This window comes from Ochotona princeps, chromosome 5 (assembly GCF_030435755.1).
Source record: "Ochotona princeps isolate mOchPri1 chromosome 5, mOchPri1.hap1, whole genome shotgun sequence".
NCBI classification, from domain to species: Eukaryota; Metazoa; Chordata; class Mammalia; order Lagomorpha; family Ochotonidae; genus Ochotona; species Ochotona princeps.
The window spans coordinates 43,533,952-43,560,547 of NC_080836.1; the positions used below are offsets into that span (position 1 = coordinate 43,533,952).

Sequence of the window (26,596 nt, forward strand, 5' to 3'; positions counted from 1 at the left end):
TTTTGCATAAGGGGGAAAGAGCAAGGGAAAGGATGGAGCATGTGCTGAGCTGGGAGTGAGCTCCTTTCTGACTCAGTGAACTGCAGCAACGTGGCATTCTACAGGTTCCACCCGGGGCAGGTCTGGGTAGCCCTCAGATCTGATGGCCAGTAGATCAAGAACTGTAGTGATGGTATGTCAGGCGCCATTTTGGGCACTGTGGCAATAGCTTTGGGACTGCAGGGGACAACAGTGAGCTGCGCATGTCAGAGCTCCCGAGAACTCGCCGAGGTCAGTGGATTGCACTGGTCCTGCAGGAAAATAATACCAGCTGTGGCATTGTACCGGCCAAAAAAGGTCTGCGTGGCACCCAGACCTAACGTCCAACAGGTTCAGACAAAATCAGCGCCACCAACAACCTAATTATATAGGACACCTGGTGTCTCTCTAATCCTGTGACCTGCTGCAACCAGAAGTGGGAGAAAGGTTGCAGAGATAACGGTGCAGCCTCAGCACGGTATCACAGGAGGTAGAGAGTGGTGAGCCAAGAGCTGGGGCTGTGGAGACCATGGTGGAAATCTGATATAAGAACCCAGACCTGGAACTCGCTGGAGGTTGTGGCACAAGTGGCTGCAAGCAAAGAGTTGTGTACCAACTGCAATAAGTAAAATCTCATGGTAGACCTGTGGGTGACACAGCTTAGAAACCTGCCCCAAGGAGAAGACTCTGTTAACCAGAAGTACAGTGATGAAGAGCAAAAGAAGAGACAAAGGCACAATGAATATTACCGAAAACTCCCCTGCAAAGGAGCAAAACCCTATGCCAACCTCAGAGTTCACTGAGGAAGACATTGAGAAAATGGGGGACACAGAATCCATAAGACTCATTTTAAAGACTCTGATCAAAAATGAGAAGCTCATGCAAGAGTTCAAAGAATTTAAGGAAGCAACAAAGCAAATCAAGGCTGGTATATCAGAAATTAAGAACACAGTAGAGCAAATTAAAAGTACAGTGGAGAGTCTCCAGAATAGAATGAAGCAAGCGGAAGAAAGAATCTCAGAATTGGAAGATATTTCCTGTCACCAGGGGGAAGCAAACAAAAAGCTGGAAGCAGAGCTGGATCAGGCCAAAAAAAAAAAAAAAAAGAAAAAAAAAATTCAAGAATTGAAAGACATTATTAAGAGGCCAAATATAAGAGTTATGGGGGTCCCAGAATGTGAAGAAAGAGAAGCTGAGTTTGCAAATGTATTTAATGAAATACTAAAGGAAAATTTCCCTAATCTGGAGAAAGAATTGGGAAACAAGATCCAGGAGGGGCACAGAACTCCCAACAGGCTTGATCAAATTGATCTTCACCATGACATATGATAATCAAGCTCTCTTCAATCGAACATAAGGAAAAGATCCTTAAATGTGCACGTGAAAAAAATCAATTGACATATAAAGGAATGCCAATTAAGCTCACAGGAGATCTCTCAAAGGAAACTCTACAGGCAAGAAGAGAATGGAGTGACATATTGCAGATTCTAAAAGAAAAAAATTTTCGGCCCAGGATAACATATCCAGCAAAGCTTTCTTTTGTCTTTGCAAATGAAATGAAATTCTTCCACAGTCAAGAAAAGTTAAAAGAATTTGCCTCTTTCAAACCTTGCCCTTCAAGATGTTCTCTTGGCAGAGAAGAGGAATAGCACCTACTAAAGCCAAAGGCAAATGGGAAGAACATCCCAGTAAAATGATAACAGAACACTAAACCAATGAACAACCCATTCCTAAAATGACAGGACCAAAGTAACACCCATGTATATTAAACTCTGAATGTAAATGGCATAAGCTTAATCAAACGTCATAGATTAGTGGACTGGATTAAAAAACAAAACCCATCTGTTTATTGTGTGGAGGAGACACACTTCAACAAAGATCAGCGGAAACTGTATCACATGGGTTTTGCTGTTTTCTGTTGGTTTCATCTGTTCAAAACACTTCCTTCTGATTAAATCATGCAATGACTTGTAGATCTTGCAGTGGCATCATTTTCTTCAAGATGGTTCTTGATTTTCATTTCTTCAGCTTCACATTAGTCATTTAATAGCATGTTATTTAACTTCTTGGTGTTGTTAATTTCTTTTTTCTCCCTGATGTTGATTTTGTTGTGTGGCTTTTCACTTAAAGGGATGTATAGTAGCTGTGCAATTTAGACTGTCATATCTAGTAACATGTCATTTAACTTCAGGGCATTGTGAACTTCTATATTTCTTTGTATTGTTGATTTTGTATAATGACTTTTCATTTAAGGGGATGTATGGTAGCTGTGAAATGGAGACTAACATCCAGATGTGAGGATGCAGTGTGGTATGCATCTCTGCTTTCAGACAAAGATGGACTTACAATGAAACTGCTTACTATATCTTAACAATAGGATGCTGGACTCTTTGCCATTGTCCATGCCCGCAATGATGGACATATGACTGAGTATGAAGAACTATGTGTTAGTAATTATATAGAGGAATTAGGTGTGTGTGGGGGGGAGGGAATTGGGGAGGGGATAAGGGAATATGGAGCTGTATCATAAAATGATAGCAATAATAATAATAAAATGTAAAAAAAGGTGAAATAATATCCTCCTTCTTGCATTTTAGTCTTCCCTCCTTTTGAAACTGCAGAGAACAGTGTAACTGTGTAAGATATCACCTTGCTTTTAGAAGGAACTAAAAACTTAACCTCGGTTGGTTCTAAATTGGGGTGTGAGCAGCAATGGGTGGACAGAGGTGATGTGTCATTGCTACCTAAGCTCTTGAGTCTTGTTAATTCTACAAAAGATTGAGTGAAGAAGTATGTAAGGATTTTTCCAGTGTAAGGGGAAACCCTGTACACACTCAAGGACTTATAGCAAATAGAAGGATCTACATCCTGAGAGACACTTTCAGGGCCTTTTCTCCTTCACTCTGCTTAATTAAAGAGACAAGGTAGGTGAAATGATAGACAAGATATAACTAGAATGGATTCCTGCAAATAGCTCTTTCTAGTGGATTCAATTTAGAAGATTTGATCTGATTTACAGAGTAATTAACAGAGCATCACAGTCTATCAGGTGGCTAAAAACAGCGATCTAAAACATGACCTCAAATCTAAATGTCAAGAGCTTTGTGCTTTCAGAAATGTTCCTCACATGTTATATTTCAGAATCATGGTTTTCAATTGGATTGTCAACCTACATGAGGAGCATGGAGTGGCAATCACTCCATTTTGTCATTCTGAAAACTGACTCAACCCATTAAGGGATTTTATTGGTGAAAGTTCTTGCATTCCAAATTGTCTAGGGTTTTCTTCAACCATTTTTATTTCATTGCCATCAATCAAATTGGATTTCTAAAGCTACTAACAGTATGGTAAGGCACAAAATATTTTTCATTCATTTCAGTGACTATTAATTAGTGATTCATAATAAAAACAGAAATATAGCAAATGCCCTTTTAATTTTGTACCAGTTGACTATGTGTTCCTGAGAAATCTTAAGGTTGGAAAACAACACAATTGTTTTACAGGGAGAGTGATAATTCTATGTATTCAAGCTCTTTCAAAATAGTAGAAACTTTCAAAATAGTTGAAGGTCTTTTCTTTCACCAGACAGATTTTTCTCCTGTGAAATGTATTGACTAGTAGCTGACACTTGGGATGCTGTATATGCAGTTTTATCTGTGCTTTTTCTGCTCTGCCAATTGAGTCATAAACCAGCTGTGTAAGTTGCAGTGCCTATTTATGCCAGCTGGATGTGTTAGGGGAATTACATAATTGAATTATATAATGGATAAAATGAAACACAAAATATGTATGAAAGGGAACACTGTTTAGACATAGTCTCTGTAAAACCATTCAATTAAAGTGAATGTTTTTAAAACTTTTTAAAATGCGAATAACAAAAAATCAGATTTCCAGAACAGGTGTTTGATACTACGCATGAAGTAGAAAATCATACTTCATGAACTTTGATTATAATTCAGAACACTGGAAAGACTTACTAATGGGAGCCTACAAAATTAGGCATGTTTGAAAATTAAGGATGGTGCCTTATGCAATCTGCGTCATAGAAGAAACAATTTTAAAAAGTGACAAAAAGAAAACATTCCATACCAAAATACACGGAGCCACATTAAAAAGAAACATTCAAAGCCAAATTTATATTCTGAATGCCACTATTATTAAAAAACAATGGGAACCAAAACCCTAATAAGAGAAAATTAAGAACATAAGAATAAGAGAATAACCTAGAAGATTAAAAATAAGGAATTAATGAAGGCAGGTGTCAAAAGTGAAAAGAAACCTAGCAAGGATAAATAAAATCAATAACTAATTCTTTTTAAAAACTACAGGAAAATATAGAACTCATTCAAAGGCCTGATTCAGGAAAGAAGAATGTAAAAGTAGCTTAGTGGCAACAAAGCAGATATAATGTATTTATTTCGATTATTTGAAATCTGAGTTAGACATCATAGGCAACTGATCTTTGATGAAGGTGCTAAGAAGACTCATTGGAAAAAGGATAGTGTATTCAACCAATGTTGTTGGAAAAAGCTGATATCCACATGGAAAATAGTGAAACTGAATTCCTATCTTTCACCATAAACAAAGCTCAACCCAAACTAAATTAAAGTCCTAAATGTAAGACGTAAATCTTTAAAACTAACAGGTCAAAGAACATTGATAAAGCACTATAGGACACAGGAATGTGTGAGAATTTTCCATGTCAGTGTCCAATAGTAAAGACATAAAAGTATACTTAAAAAGAAAGTAATATCACTAATTTTTAAGAAACTCAACCAACTCAGTGATAAACGTCCCACAAACAATCCACATTAAAAAAACTGGCATTAGAACGAAACAGACATTTCTTACAGGAAGACAGAAAAAATGGCAATGGTTACATGACAACTACATTTTGACTGGCTAAATGAAAAAGACTCTTTCATAGTGTTGCTGGAAGTATAAATTACTACAGCTCTGGTTGAAAATAGCATGAAGGCTCGTCAAAAAGGTAAAAATAGAACTGCCGTATGATCTGCAATCCCACTCCTGGACCTACATTCAAGAAAAATGAAGCCTATTTGTTGAAGAGATATTTACATGCCCCTGTTTATTTCAACAGTTTTCATAAATAGCTAAGACATTGAAATAATTTTAGTATCCATCCACTGATGAATGAGAAAGAAAATGTGGAACATATATGCAATGTGATACTGCTTAGCCGTAAAAGGGAGGAACCCATGTCATTTGCAAGGATGTAAATGGAGCTGGAGATTATTATGCTCAGCGAAATAAGCTAAGCAGAGAAAGGAAAATATTACATGATCTCACTAGAGTGCAAAAATGTAGCTACAAAATGGTCATCCCATAGAAGTAAAAAATAAAATGCTAGTTACCAGAGACAAATAGGATAGCTGGGGGAATGATGGAAAAAAGTTAATTGACATGTACTAGGTTAGAATTAGATAGGATTTAGAAGTTGAGTCTCTATTGTATAGTAGGGTATGTTTATATTGTATAATTCTAAGAATATCTACAAAATAGGATTTGGATGTTTTAACTATTAAAACATTAAATGTTTGAAGAGCTAAATATATATTTACCCTGATTGAATATTACACAATGTGTAACAAAAATCACATCATATTCCCCCAATATATATAGTTTTGTGTCTGTCAAACTTTAAAACTTAGAAATTAAAAAAATCAAGCCAGAATTCATACTGATATTGTAAGGACGAATCAACATACTCATTTTTTGTGAGTTTTTAAGTCCTTGAATTTATTAGGAAATTTTCATATTGGTTTTTGAGCATGATTTTACAAGCTTATTTTTGGGTATCTTAAAAGCTTAACATTAAATACATTGTAATTGAATAAAATTGCTCATGCATGCTGTATGAACAAATTAATGTTCTCAAGCAGCAAAAAAAAGTGAAATACTATTGATAAAGATTGAGCTATTTTATTAGATGTTAAATCTTTAGAGAAGACCACCATTCCTGTAGGAATAGATAAATGAAGTAGTTTAATGTTTTTATTCTAATTTGGTAATGTCATGTGACCTTCAAAGTGTTGTAATTAAATGAAAAAGATGGTTAATACCTTCTATTCATGTTAAGAAAATAATTTAAAAAATGAATTTCAGATAGGTTATGGACTTTACTAATCATATAGTTAAACCTGCAAGAAAAACCTAGGAAACTTCTCATAATGCAAGGGTGTAGCAGAATATTTTATAATAGGAAAGAATCTTGAATAATATAAGAAAAACTGACCAGTTACACCATCTTATTTTGATAAATTTGTATCCAAAACATTTCGTGAACAAAACCAGCATCTTAAAAAAAAACTTAAAAACAAACTGTTATATAAATGGCTGATGAACCATTAATATCTACAACCTTTAAGGGGTCCCTTCAAACATAAAAATATGAAAAATCTTACAAGTAGATAATTCATCGAAGGAAAATCAGAGTGATACTATAAATATATATTTGCTGTAGAAATGAAAAGAATGCTCAAATTCATTAGTATGAAGATGCCATTAACTCATAAATATTAAAGATGTAATTGAACTCTCAAATATTAATTAAACTGGCAAAAGATAGAAACATAGCATTCACTTCTAATAAAGGGCAAGAGAAAAGTACCAATGATGTTCATAGAATATACATTAATGAACAGTTTTGAAATGTAACATTGCAATAGCTCAAAAATAAAAATGACATGGTCTTTATCTCAGCCATCTCTTCCAAAGGAATCTACCCATAAAAAGTCAGTACTGTTTGAACTGGCATGGACTTTGTCAGCTTATCAATGAAAGAGTAGATGTTATTTATAATTATGGCATATAGTTATACACAATATTTAATTTTGCACAATTTTAGTATGCAAAACAATTACTATGGAATGTTGCATATCATTAACATGAATCAATTAGGATTGTATATGCTGACTTGGAAATTGTTTCACAAGATATTAAGTAAGAAACATCAATTATGTATCATTTTAATGGCTTTTTTTTTTACTTCTAATCCTTGCTAACTTTTATTTTAAATGCTCTTGCATAGAGCATATGGACCATGCATATTGATGAAAAATTCCATGCTTTGTTTCTAAAATTATTAATTAATTTTATTTGGGAGATAGAGATGGAAAAAGATCTTCAGTCTTTTGATTCATTCCCCAAATGCCAGCAATTGATAGGTCTGGGCCAGGCATAAACAAGGAACCTCGTACAGGATCTAGTTCCCAAATACTAGAGTCATTACCTATTACCTATCAAGGTGAACACTATCAGGAAGCTGGAACTGTAAGATGAACTGATAACACTTGGGCATTTTGAAAAGATCTGAGGGCTTTGCCAGTGGCATGTTCATCACTGAGCCAAGCTTGCTACAACTCTATATAGATTCATATTACATTTACACATTGAAGTACATACATATATACATATGGGAAAATATAATTACATACATATCATGTGTATACATGCAAATTTCATTGATAGTATAAAAGAGGGGTTGTGGTTGATACACGTGGGCACTGGAAAATGGAAGATTGAAATACTTTCATGGAGAGGGGAGAGTGGGAATAGAGACAAATTGAAGTATAAAGCTGTGTAAAATGTACTAAAAGTCCCTTTCAAACAAAGCTCTCGTGTTATGATTTTATTTATATAAAATCTGTGTGTCTGGAGATACATTATGTGTTTATGAAGCATGTGTATAGATGTGTGTGTAAGAGAGACAGAGAGAGGAGAGAGAAGCAAATGGAGAGAAGCACCATTAGTGAAGATGAGTCCCAATCTGAAAGAAAATTCTAATCAACCTTTGATGTGAGACTCAGTCACACACATACACACACACATACACACACATACACACACACACACACACACACACACACACGATATGCCAGAAGTATGCTAAGTTTTATAATGCTACATCAGGGAGTTATCTCTGAAAGAAAGATATGGGCATTTTAATTAACATACAATTTTGTGTACTATTTTGCAATTTACAAAGATTAATACATTTGAAAACATAATAACTTCTTTAACTTAGTTCATGATTAGTTCTTTTTACTTAAGAATGTAGGTCATGTAGGTCATGCTCTTATGTATGCTTTTTTTTCCTTTTTCTTTGCTCTTTTATACACAGCATTTTTCTCTTTACTCCAAGAATGCCTCCTTATATTATTATTTTAAGCTAGCCCAATTTATATGTTTTTTTGATCCCTTTTTATAAATCTGTTTAGGAAGTTTTGTACCACATAGCATTCTTTTCATACACTGTACTCCTTCCATTCTCAACATATCTATTTAAAGAGAATTGCATTTTCACAATATCCTGATTTCATGCGTATTTACCTCCTTATAGAGAACAGCTCATTGGAAAAGCAGATGAAAGAAGAGCTACAGTCTGGGTTAAAGTTCCTGTGCTTGAAAATACCATGAAGATTTTGTTTTTCCTGACAACCACTGATTGTGATTCACAGTATTGAAGTCAATGAATACTAGAAATGAACCTCTAAAATACATATAAAATAATTGTGCTTGTATAGAGTGAACCATTGGTTTACTTTACTCCTATGGTAGGATATACTTTAGCTCTGTGCAGATTGTTGAGCATAATGACCTAAGTGGATTATGAACATGGTTGAATATAACAAATTTTATTGGAATGTACAATCAGAGGAAGTAGATAATCCATAAAAACATTTCTATCACTTATTGCTAAGGTGGAAGTGGAGTTCTGATGAGGACGCTCCACATGACAAGTAGGAACCAAGATGCAAATTAAATAAAGTTCTTTTAATACATCTAGCAAGAAATACATGTAATAATTGTATTACATCCACAAAAGATACTCATCCACATGGATAGCAATATTCTTAAATCCAGAAAAACACATAAAAATGTGAAAATTTCTTGACCTATTGATGTTAACACAATGTGATATTTGGGGTAGGATAAATTAATTTTGTTTATTTTTCCCTAAAATAGATCAAAAAAGCTTATATGTAGAGTGGAACATTTATACACCCATCATTTATAATACATATTCCTAGTCTACAAGGAATGTCTTCAATAAAAGAAAATATTTGGTTTTTGGGAGAAAGTGTGGATGGTTCAAGAGATGTTGCGGGCCAACCGTGGAGGCCCAGTGGCCAAAGTCCTTGTCTTGCTACTGCTGGGATCTCATATGGGTACTAGTTGCTGTCTTAACTGCTCCACTTCCAATCCAGCTCCTAGTTTTGGTCTAGGAAAGCAGTAAAGGACAGTGCAAAGTCTTAGGACCCTGCACCCACGTGGGAGACCCAGAAGAAGCTCTAGGCTCCTGACTTTGGATTGGCTCAGATCTGCCCCTTGCTGCTACTTGGGGAGTGAACCAGCAAATGGAAACTTTTTTTCTCTGTATCTCATTTTCTCTGCAAATCTGGTTTTGTAATAAAAAAGGAAATAAATATTTTAAGAGAAGAGATATTGAACAATTCTGGCATTTTGAATGAGAAGAAATTTAAATCATAGTTCCAACAACTATTTTCTAAATGAGAGTTCACAATCTACTTGTTATTATTGATTCAACCCTTGTTGATTAAGTGATCTGAAAGTGAACTAGGTTTGAATTACTCTTCTGAGTAATTATCACACTCCAAAGTATTCTGAAACACATCAAACCCTACAGCTTTGAAAACTGTTCCCTGGAGTCCTGTTCAAAAAGGACTATTATTTTACAGAATTGAACATACTTTTTGCTTTCCTAGTACCTCTTGAAAAAAAATCATGATAAATCGGGAACCTAAGATGCCAAAGTGGGTTATTGCCTCAGAAACGTGTCTTGGCATGGCTGTTTTTCAGTTTCAGGTCACACTGACACTTTAGCTTTTGGGTCAGGAATGGGTAAAGGCTAGATTCTAGTTCTGAAGCAATCAACTTGCATGGAAACAACACAGTGTTATCGCTTATGTTCTTCATGGCGATGTTTGGAGACTACAATAAATGACCCTTATCACTTGTGGAAGATGACTGAGCAGGTAAAATTGTGATTGAAAGCATGAAATAGCTGCCTTACACTCGCCATTGATCATGTCAGTAAGTTCATGTGACAATATTGTCTGATATTTTTGAGAATTTTAGGATAAGGGACCTTAATGAACTTTACCATTTCTTAAGCATCTGTTTCAAAGGGGCTGTCTATAGTGGTGATCAAACCAACAAGGAATGGCTAACAACAGATTTCATGCCAGTGAAAAATATTTCTATCTACCCATATTATTCCAAGTCAGGCAATCCGTGTCAACTAATCGGTACACAAATCAAAAAATAATTTGAACTACAAAACTACTTTTTAATCTCAGTTCCTGAAATGTTGCATAGGATATATTGCCAAAAAACCAAAAGGTGTTACCAAACGCCATTGGTCATTATCATTTAAATGTAAGTTTCTGCCTATCTCCTTTCAATTTTTCAAATGTGTAGAAGACTAGTCAAATTGAAGGCATTGTCCTTCTGGTAATTTCGTTACAGCTCTCTGGTATGTTGATTAGTCAAGATTTTTCCATTGATTATAAATGTTCAACTTCAGAAATGTCTCAATACAGTACAATCAAACCATGTAATTTTCTCATTTTTCTATTGTATTTCTGTTTGAGTTTATTGTCATGAAGATCCTCATTATCCGGTTTTCTATACTGAACATCACTGAAAGAAATCATCACTACAATGCACTAGTGTATCACAACACTCCAAAGATCTGAATATGAAGTTCTACACAGATGAAATCATTTAAGTATGTATAAAGAATGGATGTCACAAAGCTTTGGAGAGAGTAGTTAGATGGTAGATGCAGAAATCGGTGGTAAGAGATAGACAGTAGTGGAGGTGATAAGAGAAAGACCAGAAAGGACTTATAAAGGTACTGGAAAGAAAAAAAAAAATGTTAAAATGTCCCCCCACCACCAAATCAAGTCCAAAAAAAATTTCCATTCAACAGTCATTTTTCTTTTTTATTATGCTATTTTCTACTTTCGATCCGCTTTGTTTGTGGGTTACATTACAAAGGCATACTGTATCACTTAAAATCTAATGGAATCCTTAGGATTTTTAGCCTAACTCATTGAGATTTGATTAAAATCCTGAAAATATTTTCCATATCTTTGGCTCTAGTGCTATTCTGTAACATTTGCTTTCTCAGGAATTAATCTAGTTTCTATTTTATCAGAGAAATTGTATTACACAGTGCAAAGGCTATCTGGTTTTCTTCCTGAACTTTTTAAAACAAACATTTCACCTTTTTTTTCTCTTTCTGCTTGTGTTTACACAAGAGTTAGTACCTAGCTAAAGAAGTTAGTTTTATTCCACTTTGCTGTTTATTTCTTTGTTTCTCACAATTTTTGTACAAATGCTGAAAAATAATGAATTTTTTCCCCTAAAGTAAAGTAAGTGAAGTTTTTTTCTGGATTATCTGATTCTGCCTTGTACTCTCTCTCACAAATGTGCTTCCTCTACTTCTGGCCTTGTCTTTAATCAAAATGTTCTCCTTTGGTTCTCTGTCATCAGCGATTTTACCACCCATTTGTCTCAGTAGTTATTCAATAAAATTCATTGCAGAAGTGAATGTTCCAGAAAGGAAACTCAGAGGTCCAGGAATGGAATAAGAAGTGAACAGCAGATAGGGAAGAATCTTCATCATGGAGAAAAGCTCCCATAATAATTATTCTTAGATTGAGCATATTTGAGAAACTGGTGCCTTAAAATGCTTGAAGATGACAGGTTTAATGAAATTGGTAAAGGGTTAAAAGTGACTTGCCCAAGATTAGTGACAGACTGAAAGCTAATGCATGATTCCCTCAATCTCTATTCCGGATCTTTTTCTCTTACCACACATTTCTTGGTAGGGATGCGGTGCTGTATTTTTAGGTACTACATACAAGTTGTTCATTAAATGATCATGAACTTTTCTAAGTTTCTGTCCCAAGTAGTTTGTTTCTCTTCACCAAGAATAATATACAGCTTATGGTTATCAATGTGCTTTGTAGTTAGGTTAATTTAGGCTTCTGTGTGTGTAATGTGAGGTCATTTGATAATACATTGACATTAAAGATTACTTTTAGTGTCTTGGTAGTGTTTTAACTATGATAATGTTAGCTAACTTTGGAAAATTTCCAGCTGCATCAGAAGATGGCTTTAATTTGGAGAACTCTGAGATGCCACCAGTCCTGAGCAAGTATATCTTGACGCTAATTATAGATTGTGTTCAACACAAAGAAAGAAAAGGTTGTCAAGAATAACCCTGTCCAATCCTTTAGATTTCTTGTTTCCCTAAGCCTGAAATCAGACTCAAAGAAAACATCCCTCTTACTATCTTATTCTCCTGGCCCCCTTCCTGTTGTACTGCAAAACATTTGTTTCAATTTAAAGGAAGTATGCACTTGTTCCCAGAATAGTTTCAGATCTGCAGTATTTTAGCAATAACATGTTCGTCAAAAACATAAAGTCAAGAAATAAAGTAAATGGCACATATTTTAGCGGTTCTTTCCATTATTTTGTGGTCTATCCAGCACTCAGATGTTTAAAGTCATAAAAACAATTTTAGGTCAATTATTACAATGCAACTAGAAACTTTGTACCTCATTTGGGCATGGCAGTAGAATAAAAATGACCTGAAATGTTTCATGAGAAATTATATTTAAGGTTATATGTAAATGAAATAACATGGAATGCTGATGCAAGAAGTACAACAGTCTGATGTTCTTATATATATCACCATACATAAATTTAAATCATTTAATGCTATCATTAAATTTCAGCTTATTTCACAATAAATTAAGAAGTCACACGTATTTTAACAATATTTTTTGGAGATTAAAAAAAATCCATGTTGATTTTTTTAAAACCTCTCAATGGTCATTGTTGCTTTTCTCTAATCAACTTTGCTTAGCATATCTTACTTCATAAGCAAGTATCTTCCATTTTCTGAGTTTTCAGAATTATCTTAAACTTTGATATTTTTACTCACTTTGCAGTCACAAAATGAAAAATGTAGACATTGTGTTCAAACAAGAAGTTCGTGCAAAGTCAAGTTCTCAAAACCACATGCAAGACTCAGCGGCACATGGTTTAGAGCTCACACACTCCAGGATCATGTAATACTGGCATGCAGATGAGAGGAAAGAAAAGCACCTACATTATGAAAATAGAGGTGAAAATAGATGAAAGAGAATGACATTTTCTTTATGACAATTATCTAATGCAAACCGTATACCCATAACCTTTACCAGAATAGGGATGGGGCGGAAGTAATTTTTGTGGGGTGCTGGAAACTATATAAATATAATCAGAGGTCAAGTAACTGTTAAAATTAAGGTTCTCTAGTCTCTACTTGGCCTCATTCAGGTTATCTTCCCCAGTTTCTTGCTTTGTTTTTTTTTTCTCTGCTGCATCATGCAAAAAAAAGATCAGAAGTAATATTGGAAATCATTTAACAAGCTCTAAACCTGACAGATAACAAGGGTGTTCTCCACAGTTTACACGATAATTAAATTGGATAGAAATACCTCCTGTTCTTACCGGTGGGTGTTGTGATTCCATGTATTAAGGTGTGAAGCAGACAGGAAAGAGATAAATCTTTCATAAGTACATTGTAAATAGGCAAGTGGTATATAAACCATATTCATAGGTACTAGAGTCAAACAATGAAAGGTAAATAGTTGTCACAAAATAGACTTAAATCACAAAAATGGTCACAAAACTAGCGTAATATGGAGAGGGGATATAAAAGAAATAATTGTTTTACTATTGTTGTTGAAATAATCTGACAGTATTGGACAACAAAATTGAATGACATGTATTTTTAAAAATTCTTGACACTGCTTCAGGCAACCCAGCAGTAGAGATTCCCCAGTTTTTGAATACTGCCATTTTTCTTAAATAATCATAATGATGGGATTACATAAGAGTGATCAATATGTAGGTGGTCTTTCTTGGGAGTTTAACTTTCCCATGGGGAATTCAATTTATTGAATGAACTTTTTACAATGAACTTTGGGATAATTAGAAACAACCATCGAATTCAGCTTCAGTTTTCTATGAAATGAGCTAATTTTATTGGGTCTTCAAGTGCAGACTTTTATAATGGCATGTCATTTTCAAATAAATCCATTATCCATTCTTACATGTGTGTTTCAAAGGGGTAATATTTACAATACTTTTGCAAGATTACGGCTAATTTGTAACTTTCTTTTTTAGAATTTGCTACTTAAAAATATCAGTTGAAATTGTTTCAGCTCATATGAAAATTGCATTATGCAGTTGAGGTAATTAATTGTGAATGATTTTATTTTCTGAAAATTCTTAAAAACAGATTCAATGCATAGTGGAGGATTTGCCAGATTGGAAGGCACTGTACTATCAATCTTTTTTTTTTCCTATAGTCCTATGATACATCATAGAACTTGAATTCGTTGTATCTATTTACGGTAATCAGTTGCTCTGACCACACAGTATACAAAAGAATGTGGGTAGTTTTCTTAACAATAAGAAGAGTTTTATGGAGCATATTAATCTGAATTTTGCTGATTTTGGGATAGTGATGTAAGAGGGGATGGTTATGATGAGTGACAACAAAAGGTATGAGGGAATCCATATTTCCTCCTTCAAAGGAAAGTTATATTAAAGCAGATACAATAAAAGGTCATCATTGTTTGAAATATTTAAAAAATTCTTTAAAAAGCATGAAACATTTATCATTAAAACTTTTTCTCATATGTAAAATCTAACTTCTCCTACAGATCTTTCAAAATGTCTATCAATTAAATTATGTTAACTTTGATCTTTGGGATGTCTTAGCTATTATTATTCACTTGGAAAATCTTTTTGCACCTGGGGTCAACTAATTTTTTTGGGTGCTGACCACTATGCCACATTTTGAATACTCATGTCCCACCTAAAGCAATACTCTCACTAACTGAATATGGGAACTCTCTCACACACAGTTATATCAGTTTGCATCATGTTATAATGCCTTTGCCACACAGTATAACTAGATATAGCACCATGCAATGCCATGAATTGAGAATGAGAGACTATCTCCAGGGGAGAAAATAAACATCCGAGAGAAGGAAACAAAAGCACGGGGTTTCAAGCTGGTGAGACTGGCTTTTCCATTTTGGCTATAGCTCTAGTGCCCATGGTGCTTCCGTTTTGGAAAACAGACATACATACCATGTTCATATCAATGCCATTGGTGTAAGTCCATGCATGCTGGAAATACTCCTCAAGCCGTTGCCTCAGAGGGTTGGGGATTTGGTGGAAGCGAATGAACTCTTTGACTCTCAGCATCTGCATGTGGTACCTGGCAGTTCCCGAGTACAGTCTTTGAATAATTGCAGATACATTCCCAAAAATGCTTGCATACATTAATGCTGGATTGGATAAAAAACAAAGTTATGTGGGAACACTACACTGAGTCATTTACATCCTTTCAAGATATCAAATATAGATTTTGATTATCTCAATCCAGTTGTGACGATTTACTATTTGTCTACAGCATCTGTTGTGAGTGGGGAGTTAAATGAAAAGTTTTTAAAATGTATGATTGTAACGATAAGTATGGAAGGAAAGCTTCCAAATTCTTCACGGTTTCTAAATTAAGTCAAAACTTCAGATTGTTTATATCAGCTGTTGTGAAGGAACATTTCTTGAGATAAAATGCACTTGGAAGAAACCACTCCATTTGTAACAGGAAGGTACATCATGAGTCATCATAAGTATGTTTTCTTGAAAAAAAAAAAGCTTATGAGTCAAAAAAATCATTTAGGAATTTAGCTTTTGATTTTGAGACAAAATACTAATTACTGAATTGTGATCCATCTCAGGCTGCTGCCCCCCAAAACAGCCTTGTAGTACCATAAGTCTACAGTACGTCTTAAGCTTATTTTGAATATATTTACAAATGGATGACGAGTTCTGTACACAAATGGACAGTTTCATGGACTATTAATTTGTATACTATTTTAATTGATTCTAACTCATTTTTATCATTTGTATCTCTGGACTAGATGATGTATATAGTTTTGTTTATGTTGAAAAGATGGGATACATTTTTTTTCCTTTATGGAAGAAACTTCTGTAATCCTCATGTTGCATATTCAGTACTTAAATCCGTTAGCTGTTTTGTGGATAAATATTTATAATTTATAGTAAACTCTTTATTTTGAATTTTCCCTTTTAATTTTATCTAGTTTCTAACAGTTTTCAGAGGAACCTGCATAGTTTTTCTTAATTTATCTTAATTTATTATGAAAATCCAAAGCTTCTTATGGTAAAAGAAAAGTTATTTTTAACTGCAACCATACAATAAATTAGTTAACAGAGATCCAATTAATACTTTACACATGTATAAGATTTTCCTCACAGATCATTATGAATGTCACACAATGTTGAAATTTATGTTTTACATGCTACTAATAAGTCAGTATTGGTAGAAATAATATATTTTGTTTTTTAAATTAATTTCTAAAATTGTGTAAGGTGAACAAATTTCATGTGTTTCATTGACCCTAACGATAGTTCCCACCCCTTCCTTCCTCCCAGCCATGCTCCGACCTTCAGTCCTGCTTCCTTATTTTTTCTTTTAAATTACTACAATAACATTTTTCAGTTTATAATCATTAGCTTAACCCTCCCCCAAATAAAGAATCCTATAACTAGTAAATAAGAAAGCCATTGTTTCTCAACAGTATAGACAACGGCTGTAAACCTTGATCCATTCTGAGTTGATTTTTGAATAAGGAATAAAGTATATGGTGTGTTTCATACTTCTATATATGAAGATGCAATTGTTTCCAAACCGTGTACTGAAGAGACTATCCTTTCTCTAGGGACTGATTTGAGCTCATTTGTCAAAAATCGATTGGCTCTATTTTCATGAATTATTTTTCGTGGTTTCTGTTACATTGGCCTACAATCTAGCTTTTTTTTTTTTCTTTAAGTTTGCTTTTAGCTATTCAGGATCCTTTGTGTTTCATATGATTTTGACATTGTGTTTTCTTCATCTGAGAAGAATATCTTTGGCATTTTGGTTAGGACTGCATAAAATTGGTACATTGCACTGGGTAGCATGGAAATTTTGGTAATATTAATTTTCAAATTAATGAAGGTTTTCCCATTTCTATTTCTTTCTTTAAAATCTTGTCATTTTCAAGCAGAGATCCTTCACATCCTGTGTAAACATACATACACCTAGTCCCAGGCATTTGACTATTTAAAAAAATGTTAATGGTCTTAAGGAGACATTGAACCTACTATGATAATAAAGGAAACTTCAGACCATGCAGGGCTACAACACCTGAGGGCTTCATGTGACCTAGATTAGGGAAAAGCCAGGCTGGGCTGACTGTTCCTACTGTTGTAAGCATAAATTAGAGTGGGTGAGTGTTGGCTGGGCGTTGCTGCAGCATCAACTGGCAGATGCTGGCACTAGGGACTAAATCTGTCAAGTTAAACTCTAGAACCACCTGGAGAGTGCATAATCCAGGAGTAGGAGTAGGAGTGGTCTAGTAGGAAAATAGTGGGCATAGAAGACAGGGCTGGAAACAGAACTGAACCAGCAATTGCAACCACCAGCATGTGTATAACCTGATTGGGGCAACAAACTGTGCCGGACCCTGTACTGGCAAGCACACATAAAAACCAGGTCTGGGATCACCTCGGACGAAGTTTCTTTGGAGATCCCTCCACCTGAACTGCTGATCTCAGAACCCCAACCATGAAGAGACTATGTCAGCCAGTGGATTCTGAATAGATTTCATTGTGCTTGGAATGGCGAGATTGGCAGCGATTCAGAACTGTTGAACTATCAAAACTGCTTGAGCAAGACCCTTGGAGCATGCCTCACATCGGGGACCTGGGATGGGTGGGAGGCTGGGTGGGGCTTCTCCCTTTGTTTCTCCCTTGACGCCAGATACAGAGAAAAAAAACAAACCCTGCAGCTGGATGGGAGACCTGGAAGAAGCTCCTGGCTCGTGGCTTTGGATCAGCTCAGCTCTGGCCACCAATGGGTCTTTTTTCACGATCTCTCCTCTTTTTTCTTTAAATCTGAGTTTTCAATTAAAAATGAAATCTTTATAAAAATGTGTTTGTGTAACTCTGGATTAGATTAACATTCGGGTCAGTAAACAAATAAAGCAGATTTTTGTCTCCAATGGTTTGGTCATAATCTAGTCATTGAAGGCCTTCATAGAAGAAAAAGATAAAAATGGATTCACTTTCTCTGCCTTTCTTCAAAGTGAGAAAAAAAATCCTCCCTTGCCTTTGGTTTTGTTTTCAGATGAGGACTGAGTGATCAAATGCTGACCAGCTTTTCTGTGTTTCGGTTGGCTGACTACAGATTTTGACGTTTTGTCTCCGTACTACACAGGCCAATTCCCTTATCTGTATGCAGAGCTCTTCCTTTCTCCCTTTCTCGCCCTCTTTCATATCTATCATTCCATCTATCTACCCATCTGCCATCTACCATCTACTCATCAATTCTGTTCATCTGGCAAGCCAGACTAATGCAGATGTGTGCTGAGTTTTAACTGGCATGTTAAAAGTTAATGATTTCCCCATAAGACAGATCAGCTGTTTTTTTTTTTACAGAAAGAAAAATTTGGCCTAAATATTTCTGTTTTGTGAAATGAACAGATAAGGGGAACGTAATATTTGACAGATTCTAATTCTGTGATCCCAGGCAAATTCAAGTGAGAAATATAAATATATTTTTATTCATTCTAGGGCTGATGTTGGAGACAGTTATGTGTTTGAGTATACTTCTAAAGTTCATAGTTAAGGCTAGTTATTTTGTCTAACTCACATAATTTCATGAAGGAGAAAGATCAGGAAAAATATCCTGTTTAGTTTTTAATAGGTACTGTGGTTTTATCTCTAAACTAGCATTAAAATGAATGAAAATATTAGTATGAGTCATAAATAGACAGTTTTTGCTCACTGCCATGGAAAAATCTATATATAAGTATGTAATTGAAAAGATGAATGAATAATTGAAATATTTTCTTTAAGAAATTGTATGATGATAATGTTTAAATTTATAATGGAACCACAACTTTCTAATATTTTAAGGATGCAAACAAAGCTAATGTTTGTAGACTGCTTGGCAGAAAATACCAAACATGTTCTGTATTCCTTACTTATTTGATGCCCATCAACTAACATAAAATAATAATTATAGGCAGATTACTAAGACATTGTTCACAGAGATTTTTCTTCTCAACAACATATTTTATTTCATGTTCTCAAACAAATACAAAGAGGATTTATATTTGATCAAAATGGTTTAATTTACCTTTAGGAATTATACAAACAAGACAGGTGCATTTTAAAATTTCCTTCAGAATATCACATTCAAAAATCTGATATGTTAGCCAAGTGGATAAATTTACACAACTGATATTAACTGAAACAACCTGATAGAACAAGCAAAACACGTTTTTCTGTCTTATGACTTTAAAAAAATCATATTAGAAACAGTCCTGAATTAGATGCACTATATGTGAAGCATGGCACATTCATTTTAAAGGCACACTTAAGCTGGTTTGGAGAAACATGATCACCCTTTAAATACAATCAAGACACAGGGTACTTGCAGCCTGGGAAAGTTTACCTGAGTCCACTGGCTGCCTCTGTCCCTCATTTCAGACTTAATACAGCCACTGAACCACTTTGTCATTCCAATAGTTTGTATTTTCTAGAAATACATATATAGACTCATAAACCACATATTCATGTGTCTTATTTTTTTCCCTTAGCACAATTTTTGAGGGAAAATTCTTCGGTGTTTCAAGTTTTTATTGTTTTATATCACAATTTGTTCCTTCTCCTGTTGATGGAAACTTCACTATTTCTAATTTTCGGCTATTATGAATAAAATTGCCATGAATATGTGTGTACAAGTCTTTCTGTGGACATACATTTTCAGTTGTTTTAAAAAGAGTGAAACTGCTTTACAAAGTTGTGTCATGAAACTCTCACCAGTAGCACCAACTGTTTACCTTCTCTCCAACATTTGGTTTTGGAGTCACTTCAGTTTTAGCCACTTAAGTTATGTATGTAATACTTCATTAGGGTTTTAATTTAAATTTTTCTGATTGTTAGCCACATATTTTCATGTACATATTGATAATCGATATATTTTCTTCTGTAAAAATTATTCAAAAATTGATTTCAGTTTAAAATTGAGTTTTCTTCTTAAGATGTTGTAAGAATTTTTAATAATCCCTTGATGCAAATCCATTTTCAGAAATAAGCATTGGGAATATTTTCTTCCATTTACTCAGATGCCTTTTTCTTTTGTAACAATATCCTTTGAAGAGTAGATATTATGATTTTGTTGAAATCCAAAAAATTTTTTTAATCAATTTTTACATTAGGACGTATGGCTGTTTTTGTTTGTTTCTCTTTTGCGTTATTTGAAGAATTCATTCACTTCATTTAAATCACCAAATTTACTGTCATGAAGAAATCATAACCCTTTATGATCCTTTTCTTTCATATGGTACATTTCTAGCCTTGCAGCAACTACTTTAAGCTCCAGCCTTCTTGTTGAGTAGAAAAGGGAAGCCACACCTCAGATTTCCAGCTTTCCTCTTTCTCTCTTGGAGCTGATTCTTCATGTTCTCTGCTTCCTCTAACTCTTCTCTGGTGGCTTCTTAGAAGCTTTTCCCGAGAGAGTGACTATCATTCTATCCCAGGCAAGTTTTTCTGAAGCAAGATTCCTGGCATCACTCTTCTGGCCCAGGATCTTTCTGAATCCAACATGTGAGAGTATCTGGAGCCCAGTCTGAGCCACGGAGCGGACTGTATCCTGTTGTGCCAACATCATGACTGCGTGGACTCTAAGTTGGCTACTCTGGCAGGGATCAGAACCGGAAAGGAGCAGTTCTGCAGCAATGCCTGCAGACCAAATGCTGTGTGGTGGGATTATTCATCACAGCATAGTGCCCAAGTAGACAAAGGATCCAAAGTGAGAGGAGACAGGCACATAACCAAGGAAACAAACCCTGAAGTCCTTCATCACTCTGATACTTTTTAACTGCACTGAGAAGCATCTTCATCAAACCACAGGGTGTGTCAGATGGCTGCTAACACACTGTGCAACACCTCGATATACATATGAAGCTCTGACTCCAGTGTTTGAGCATTGCAAGGCACTGTTTAATGAAGAGCTTGATGGAAGCATCAGAAGAATTTATTTCAAGGCCAGTTTTAAGGGTCAGCATAGCCCAAACTTCTGAAGGGTTCTAGGCTCTTGGGCTTTTAACCACTTTCTGTCTCAGCTTAGCAAACGAATCTTCAGTATTAGAACCAGGTCAGCCACATTGTGTCCTGTGGTCATTGTTCCCTTTTGTAAGATCCTGTTTATCCACCTTATTAAATTTACACTCCAAATATCCCTGGAACCACAATCAAATTGTCAATCACATTGTCTACTATTGTCACTTGAGAAAGGGTAGAATGCTGTTCAGCACAGTTAGGCACAGGATCCTTTGTCTTCAAGAAAGCTTCAGTGAAGAAAGCTTCACCAGGAGCTGGCTTGACTCGCGGGAAAACCATTTCACAGAAATGGAAATCAAATGGTGTATATATAAGCACACAGGGCTTGGACAACTCCTGGGCTGCCTCTGTAACCAAAGCACTCACCATGGCCACGGCCTCTGTCATCCCTCTTGGGACTCTCAACACCAAACAATGGAGACTGAACTAATTGCCTCTTTCCTCTGATGAGCAGAAAACTGAAAAGCTGTGCTTTTACTAACTTTTTCAGATATGAGCTCAGGTCTTTCACTTTACATATTTTAACATTTTAATAAAAACAGTTATATTTTTTCTCTCTAAAAACTACTTTAGATGTCTGCTTTAGACATTTTATTTTTCTTTGCATTTTTATTATTTTTCTAATTTTGCATGTGATTTTTTTCTTTGAATCATGAGCAAGTGTCTCAAATATGTATTGGGCTTTCCTCCTTTTCTTCTCTCTACTATTTGTTGTTGTTGTTGTTACTGAATTGTGATTTTGTTTGTGATCCCACAAGAGAAATACTAAGCATGATTTGAGACTTTTAAATGTATGAGTTGTTTTGTGGGTCAGCATATGGGATGTCTTAATCAATGTCTCAATCCACCAGCAAATGTGCCTATTGCACCACAAAGCCACCGTAACTTTTCCTTACAATATAGACAATATCTGAATTTCAATGAATATGTTTAGACAATCTACCTTTATGATAATTATTGATATGATTGTATTTAAAATTCTCTTCCTGCTATCTGTTTTCTACTGCTCCTTTTCTCTTATGTTATCCTTTGGATTTATTATATTTTATCATTTATTTTTGTCTTCTCTGTTGGCTTACTACAGTTACTGATTTCCAACATGAATTTTAATTTATCATCATTTATTAGGTGTCTTAGGTAACATAACACTAGTTCACGTGTGATGTAGGACTCCTACAACAGTACACGTCCATTCTCCTTCACATTTCTTTGTATTATTATCATACTGTCTCTAATATGTTATTTATAACCATATTTTTTGACAAATAATTTTTGGTACAAACTGCAAATTATTTTAAGGTATCTAAATCTGTGAAAACTCTTAAATTTATAGAGATTTATCATTTCTAATATTCTTCCTTTATGCTGACAAAAATTGCATCTGGTATCATTTTCCTTTCATTTGGAAAAATGGCTAATTTCTAGTAGTCTGCCCTTGAGGAATGATATAGTCTTACTTGTCACATTTTTAGGATAACTTAATCAGACACAGATTTCTATGACAGCGCTTTTTCTTTCTGCAATTCGAAGATTTTGTTCCCCCCTTTTTTTTGGTTGACATTGTTTCTAATAAGCAACCTTCTTGCAGCCTTATTGTTATGGTCTGAGTGTGTCCTCCACAAGTTCATGTGTTAATAATACTTGAAGGGTAAGATGAAGTGATGAGAGTAGCATCCCAATGATGGGATAAGCGGTTTTATAAGATGAAGCGCTTACAAACTCTTGCACTCTTGGACCATTTGATGTTTTCCATCATACTACTGATATTGGACTAGTGAGACTCCAGGAAAAAAAACACATGGATTCCATTCCTTTAAAAATTATCCAGTATTCTGCTTCGGTAATGCCAAATGAACTAAGACATCTATGTTTTTCATTTGCAAATAATCTCTTTTTTTTCCTCATCCTGTGTTTAAGATTTTGTTTTTGTGACTTATGAAGTGGTATGCTGTATTTTGTTCATCATTAATTTTTTTAGGATTAGTTGAATTTCTTGGCTCTAATTTACAGATTTGTTAATTTTTAAAAATTTTCCAGTTATTATTTTTCTGCCTTTTTCAATCCCATTTTTTGAGGTTTCATATATACATTTATTCAAGTGTGTGGCATCTTCTGTTAGCAACAACATCTCTGTGAATTCTGGCTACATTTTATTTTATTTTATTTTTCTCATGCTTTTCAGTCACATTTTCCTACTTCTTAATATGTTCCTCATGTATTTATTAATTTAAAACTGCATCTGAGCATAGTAAAATTAATACTATTTATCTTTCTATCTTTCTCCAAATGGAGAGAGAGAGAGAGAGATAGAAAGAGAGAGAGAGTTACAATTCTATAGTTTCTAGACCAGATCTTAAGGCATTTTGTCCCATGAACTTGTGATTTAGTATCATCATTATGATCAAAGGGATACCTTTGGAGATTTTTGAAACATTCCTCATGCCAAACTGCCTCTTCTCTAATTCGCTGGTTTGGAAATCACTTTAAATCAGCCATCAGGACCTCTGATATTATTTTCTTAGCTCAGAGACTTCTACAGTCTTCTTAGGTTGTTTCTTTCTTCACCATTCACTCTGGTTCATAAAGTGTTCCCAGAAAGAAAGCCAAAGATAACACAAGGGCATCCAGGTTGTTTTCCTTTTCTAACAGTTCAAACTTCTCATTTGTTTTCCAGCGCTGGAAATAACCTGCTTCCATTCCTTCATTCTTGTTCTTCTTGTTCTTCTCTCTCTTTTTTGGGGGGCGGGTGTCAGGGAAAGGTTAAGGTTACAGGTACACCAAAATGGCTGGAAGTAGGATTCCAGTATTTTTTTAAAAACAATTTACTAAAAGGAGAACTTCTCCCAATATGTTTAAAGACTATATCAGAGATGCAATGCATTTTGCCTTTATTTCACTGGTTTGGGTAATATTCACATTGAACTTGATAATTATTATAATTCCACATGTATAATTCTAGTGCATGCATAATATTTTACAATACATTTTTGGTTCTTGTTAGGTTGAAATTCTGCCACTCATTTTTCTGAAGCTTTTTTACCTAGTGCATACATACAGGAATTGAGAAATAAAATAATTTTCTAATATTGTTAGAGCTCACTGGAAATATCATGTGCAAATACACTCATATACATCAAATAGCTAAATGAGTTTTATGGCCGCAATCTTAAAATTGCTAGTTTTCAAGTATTGGATTCTGTGCCTTTATTTTTGACAAAAAATGTTATGATGCAGGTGCCCAAAATGTCTATAAACTATTTTTCATGTGCAATTTCACTTATTTCTTATGTGAAAATGAGTTTTATACAATCCTACCTTTGATTAGCATTTATATACCCATGAAACTTTTTAAAGTCAACAATTATCTGTGGAATATCAGTGTACCTTACAATGCCACATTTAATTAGAACATTTTTCATTTTCTTAACTGGTGAAATTCATCTGCAGGAACCCTATTTCTCATAAAGAATTGATAGAAATAGCATATTTCTATGAGAGAAAGAAAGGAAGAAAGAACACTGTCAGTAATTCCTCAAAGTAAGGATTGCAGATTAGGTGTAGAACAAGTAATTCAAAGGATAGATTGTGTAGTTTGCTAAAATTATTTCACCCAGGTGCTAAGGATTACTAACTGTTGAACTGGTTATACTACAATGCGCTTTTAAAACTTTCTTGAAAATTCTAAATGTCAAAATACAAACTCTGTTTGCTTTAAATGGTATATCCCCCTATTTTATGTGTGCTTAATCATGAAAAATCTCTTCGCCTGTTTGCCTTTTATGCTGCAGAAGCGGGAAACTCCTGGGAAACACCTTGCAGTAGTTGTAATCACTAAGTGGCTGGGGATGTGCTTGCTGTGAGAGATCCAGTCTCTCCTGAGTGAATCTTCATATTTTCTCTAGTAGGCTCCACTTACACTTCCTTCTGGTTACAATGGAACTTCTATATTTGTAATCAAGACTCGGATTGAATTTGTAGGCTATGTGAAGAATTATTTAAATGTAAAATTACTATCTTATCTAAATGTTACTAAAAGAAAAACACCCAAACACACATATGAACATATCTAAAAAACTATGATCTTAACTCCTAAAATAGATTTAAGAACATTTGATTATTCAATAAGCTGCATATTTAAAACAAGTTATCAGGATTTGTGTTCATCTTTGGGTGCACTGTTAAGAGTGAGGCTACTTTTGAAGATATCAAAGTGTATCATATTGTTTCATCACGTCATTATTTTTAACAGTAATATTAAAATGTCTTTATTTTTAATTCTAAAGAATGTATATTATAAAGAATGATTATGACATCAACCCATTGTAGGTTCATGAATAGTCCCTTAGGTCATGGTAAAACATCTCAGGGAAAGGAAGCATGCACGTAAATGCTGTGTATACAGAAGCACCTATGAACTATTAACTCAAAATATGATTACAATGATGGTACATACATTTATATGAGTATATGTTTCTATATCTAGCAGTGTGTCTTTTATATGTCCATCTATTTACTTCCATAGTATGTAATATAGCAAATATTTCCCATTCTAATTTGGGAAATATCATTGGTAATAAATAACAAATTTCCCCAGCATTAAAAATAAACTCGTGTCAATTTCAGATAGCATCATTTCTATTGTATGACCATAATTTCCTGAGGTTCAGAAAGAACCCATGGTGTCTCTTCTTTATAGAATCAATTTGATAGGACATAATATCTGCATGTGTAATTCCATTATCTCTAGACTTTTCTATATTTTTGTGCTTTATTCTATAAATGTAAATTTTGTAAGGATTTTTTTGAAACATACATAGAAAAAGAGAAATCTACTTACAGCCAATCAACATGACACAAATTGAAAAGATTTTCTCCGAATTGGTGTTTGGAGACACATTTCCGAATCCTACACTCGTTAAACTGCTGAAGGTAAAATAAAGTGCTGTGACGTATTTGTCTTTAATGGATGGTCCAGAGCTTGAGTCACTGTCATTGTAACGTTTCCCAATTTGTTGTCCTAAGGAATCCAACCATCCAATTTTGTCAGTCAGATATGGCCTTTCTACATTCCCAATTGCATACCAAATGCAAGCCAGCCAGTGAGCAATTAGGGCAAATATGCACATTAAGAGCATTAGAACAGCAGCGCCATATTCTGAATATCGATCCAGCTTCCTGGCCACTCGCACTAGACGAAGGAGTCGAGCAGTCTTCAAAAGACCAATTAATGTTGTTGTCTGTGGGAATAAATGTGGTTGGTCAG

The 26,596-nt window shown here is 34.6% G+C and overlaps 1 protein-coding gene and 1 pseudogene across 1 annotated transcript in view; both read right to left on the reverse strand.

Annotated features, from left to right (window-relative positions):
* LOC101521354 (potassium voltage-gated channel subfamily H member 7) overlaps nucleotides 1-26,596 on the reverse strand; it is a 157,107-nt gene that overhangs the window by 37,825 nt on the left and 92,686 nt on the right. The window contains exons 5-6 of the mRNA XM_058664236.1: nucleotides 26,171-26,570; nucleotides 15,226-15,425 (exon numbers count right to left, since the gene is read on the reverse strand). Coding sequence (XP_058520219.1) covers nucleotides 15,226-15,425; nucleotides 26,171-26,570 — 600 coding nt within the window. The remainder of the gene's footprint in view (nucleotides 1-15,225; nucleotides 15,426-26,170; nucleotides 26,571-26,596) is intronic.
* Nucleotides 20,687-21,796, reverse strand: LOC105942031 (interleukin enhancer-binding factor 2-like; annotated as a pseudogene).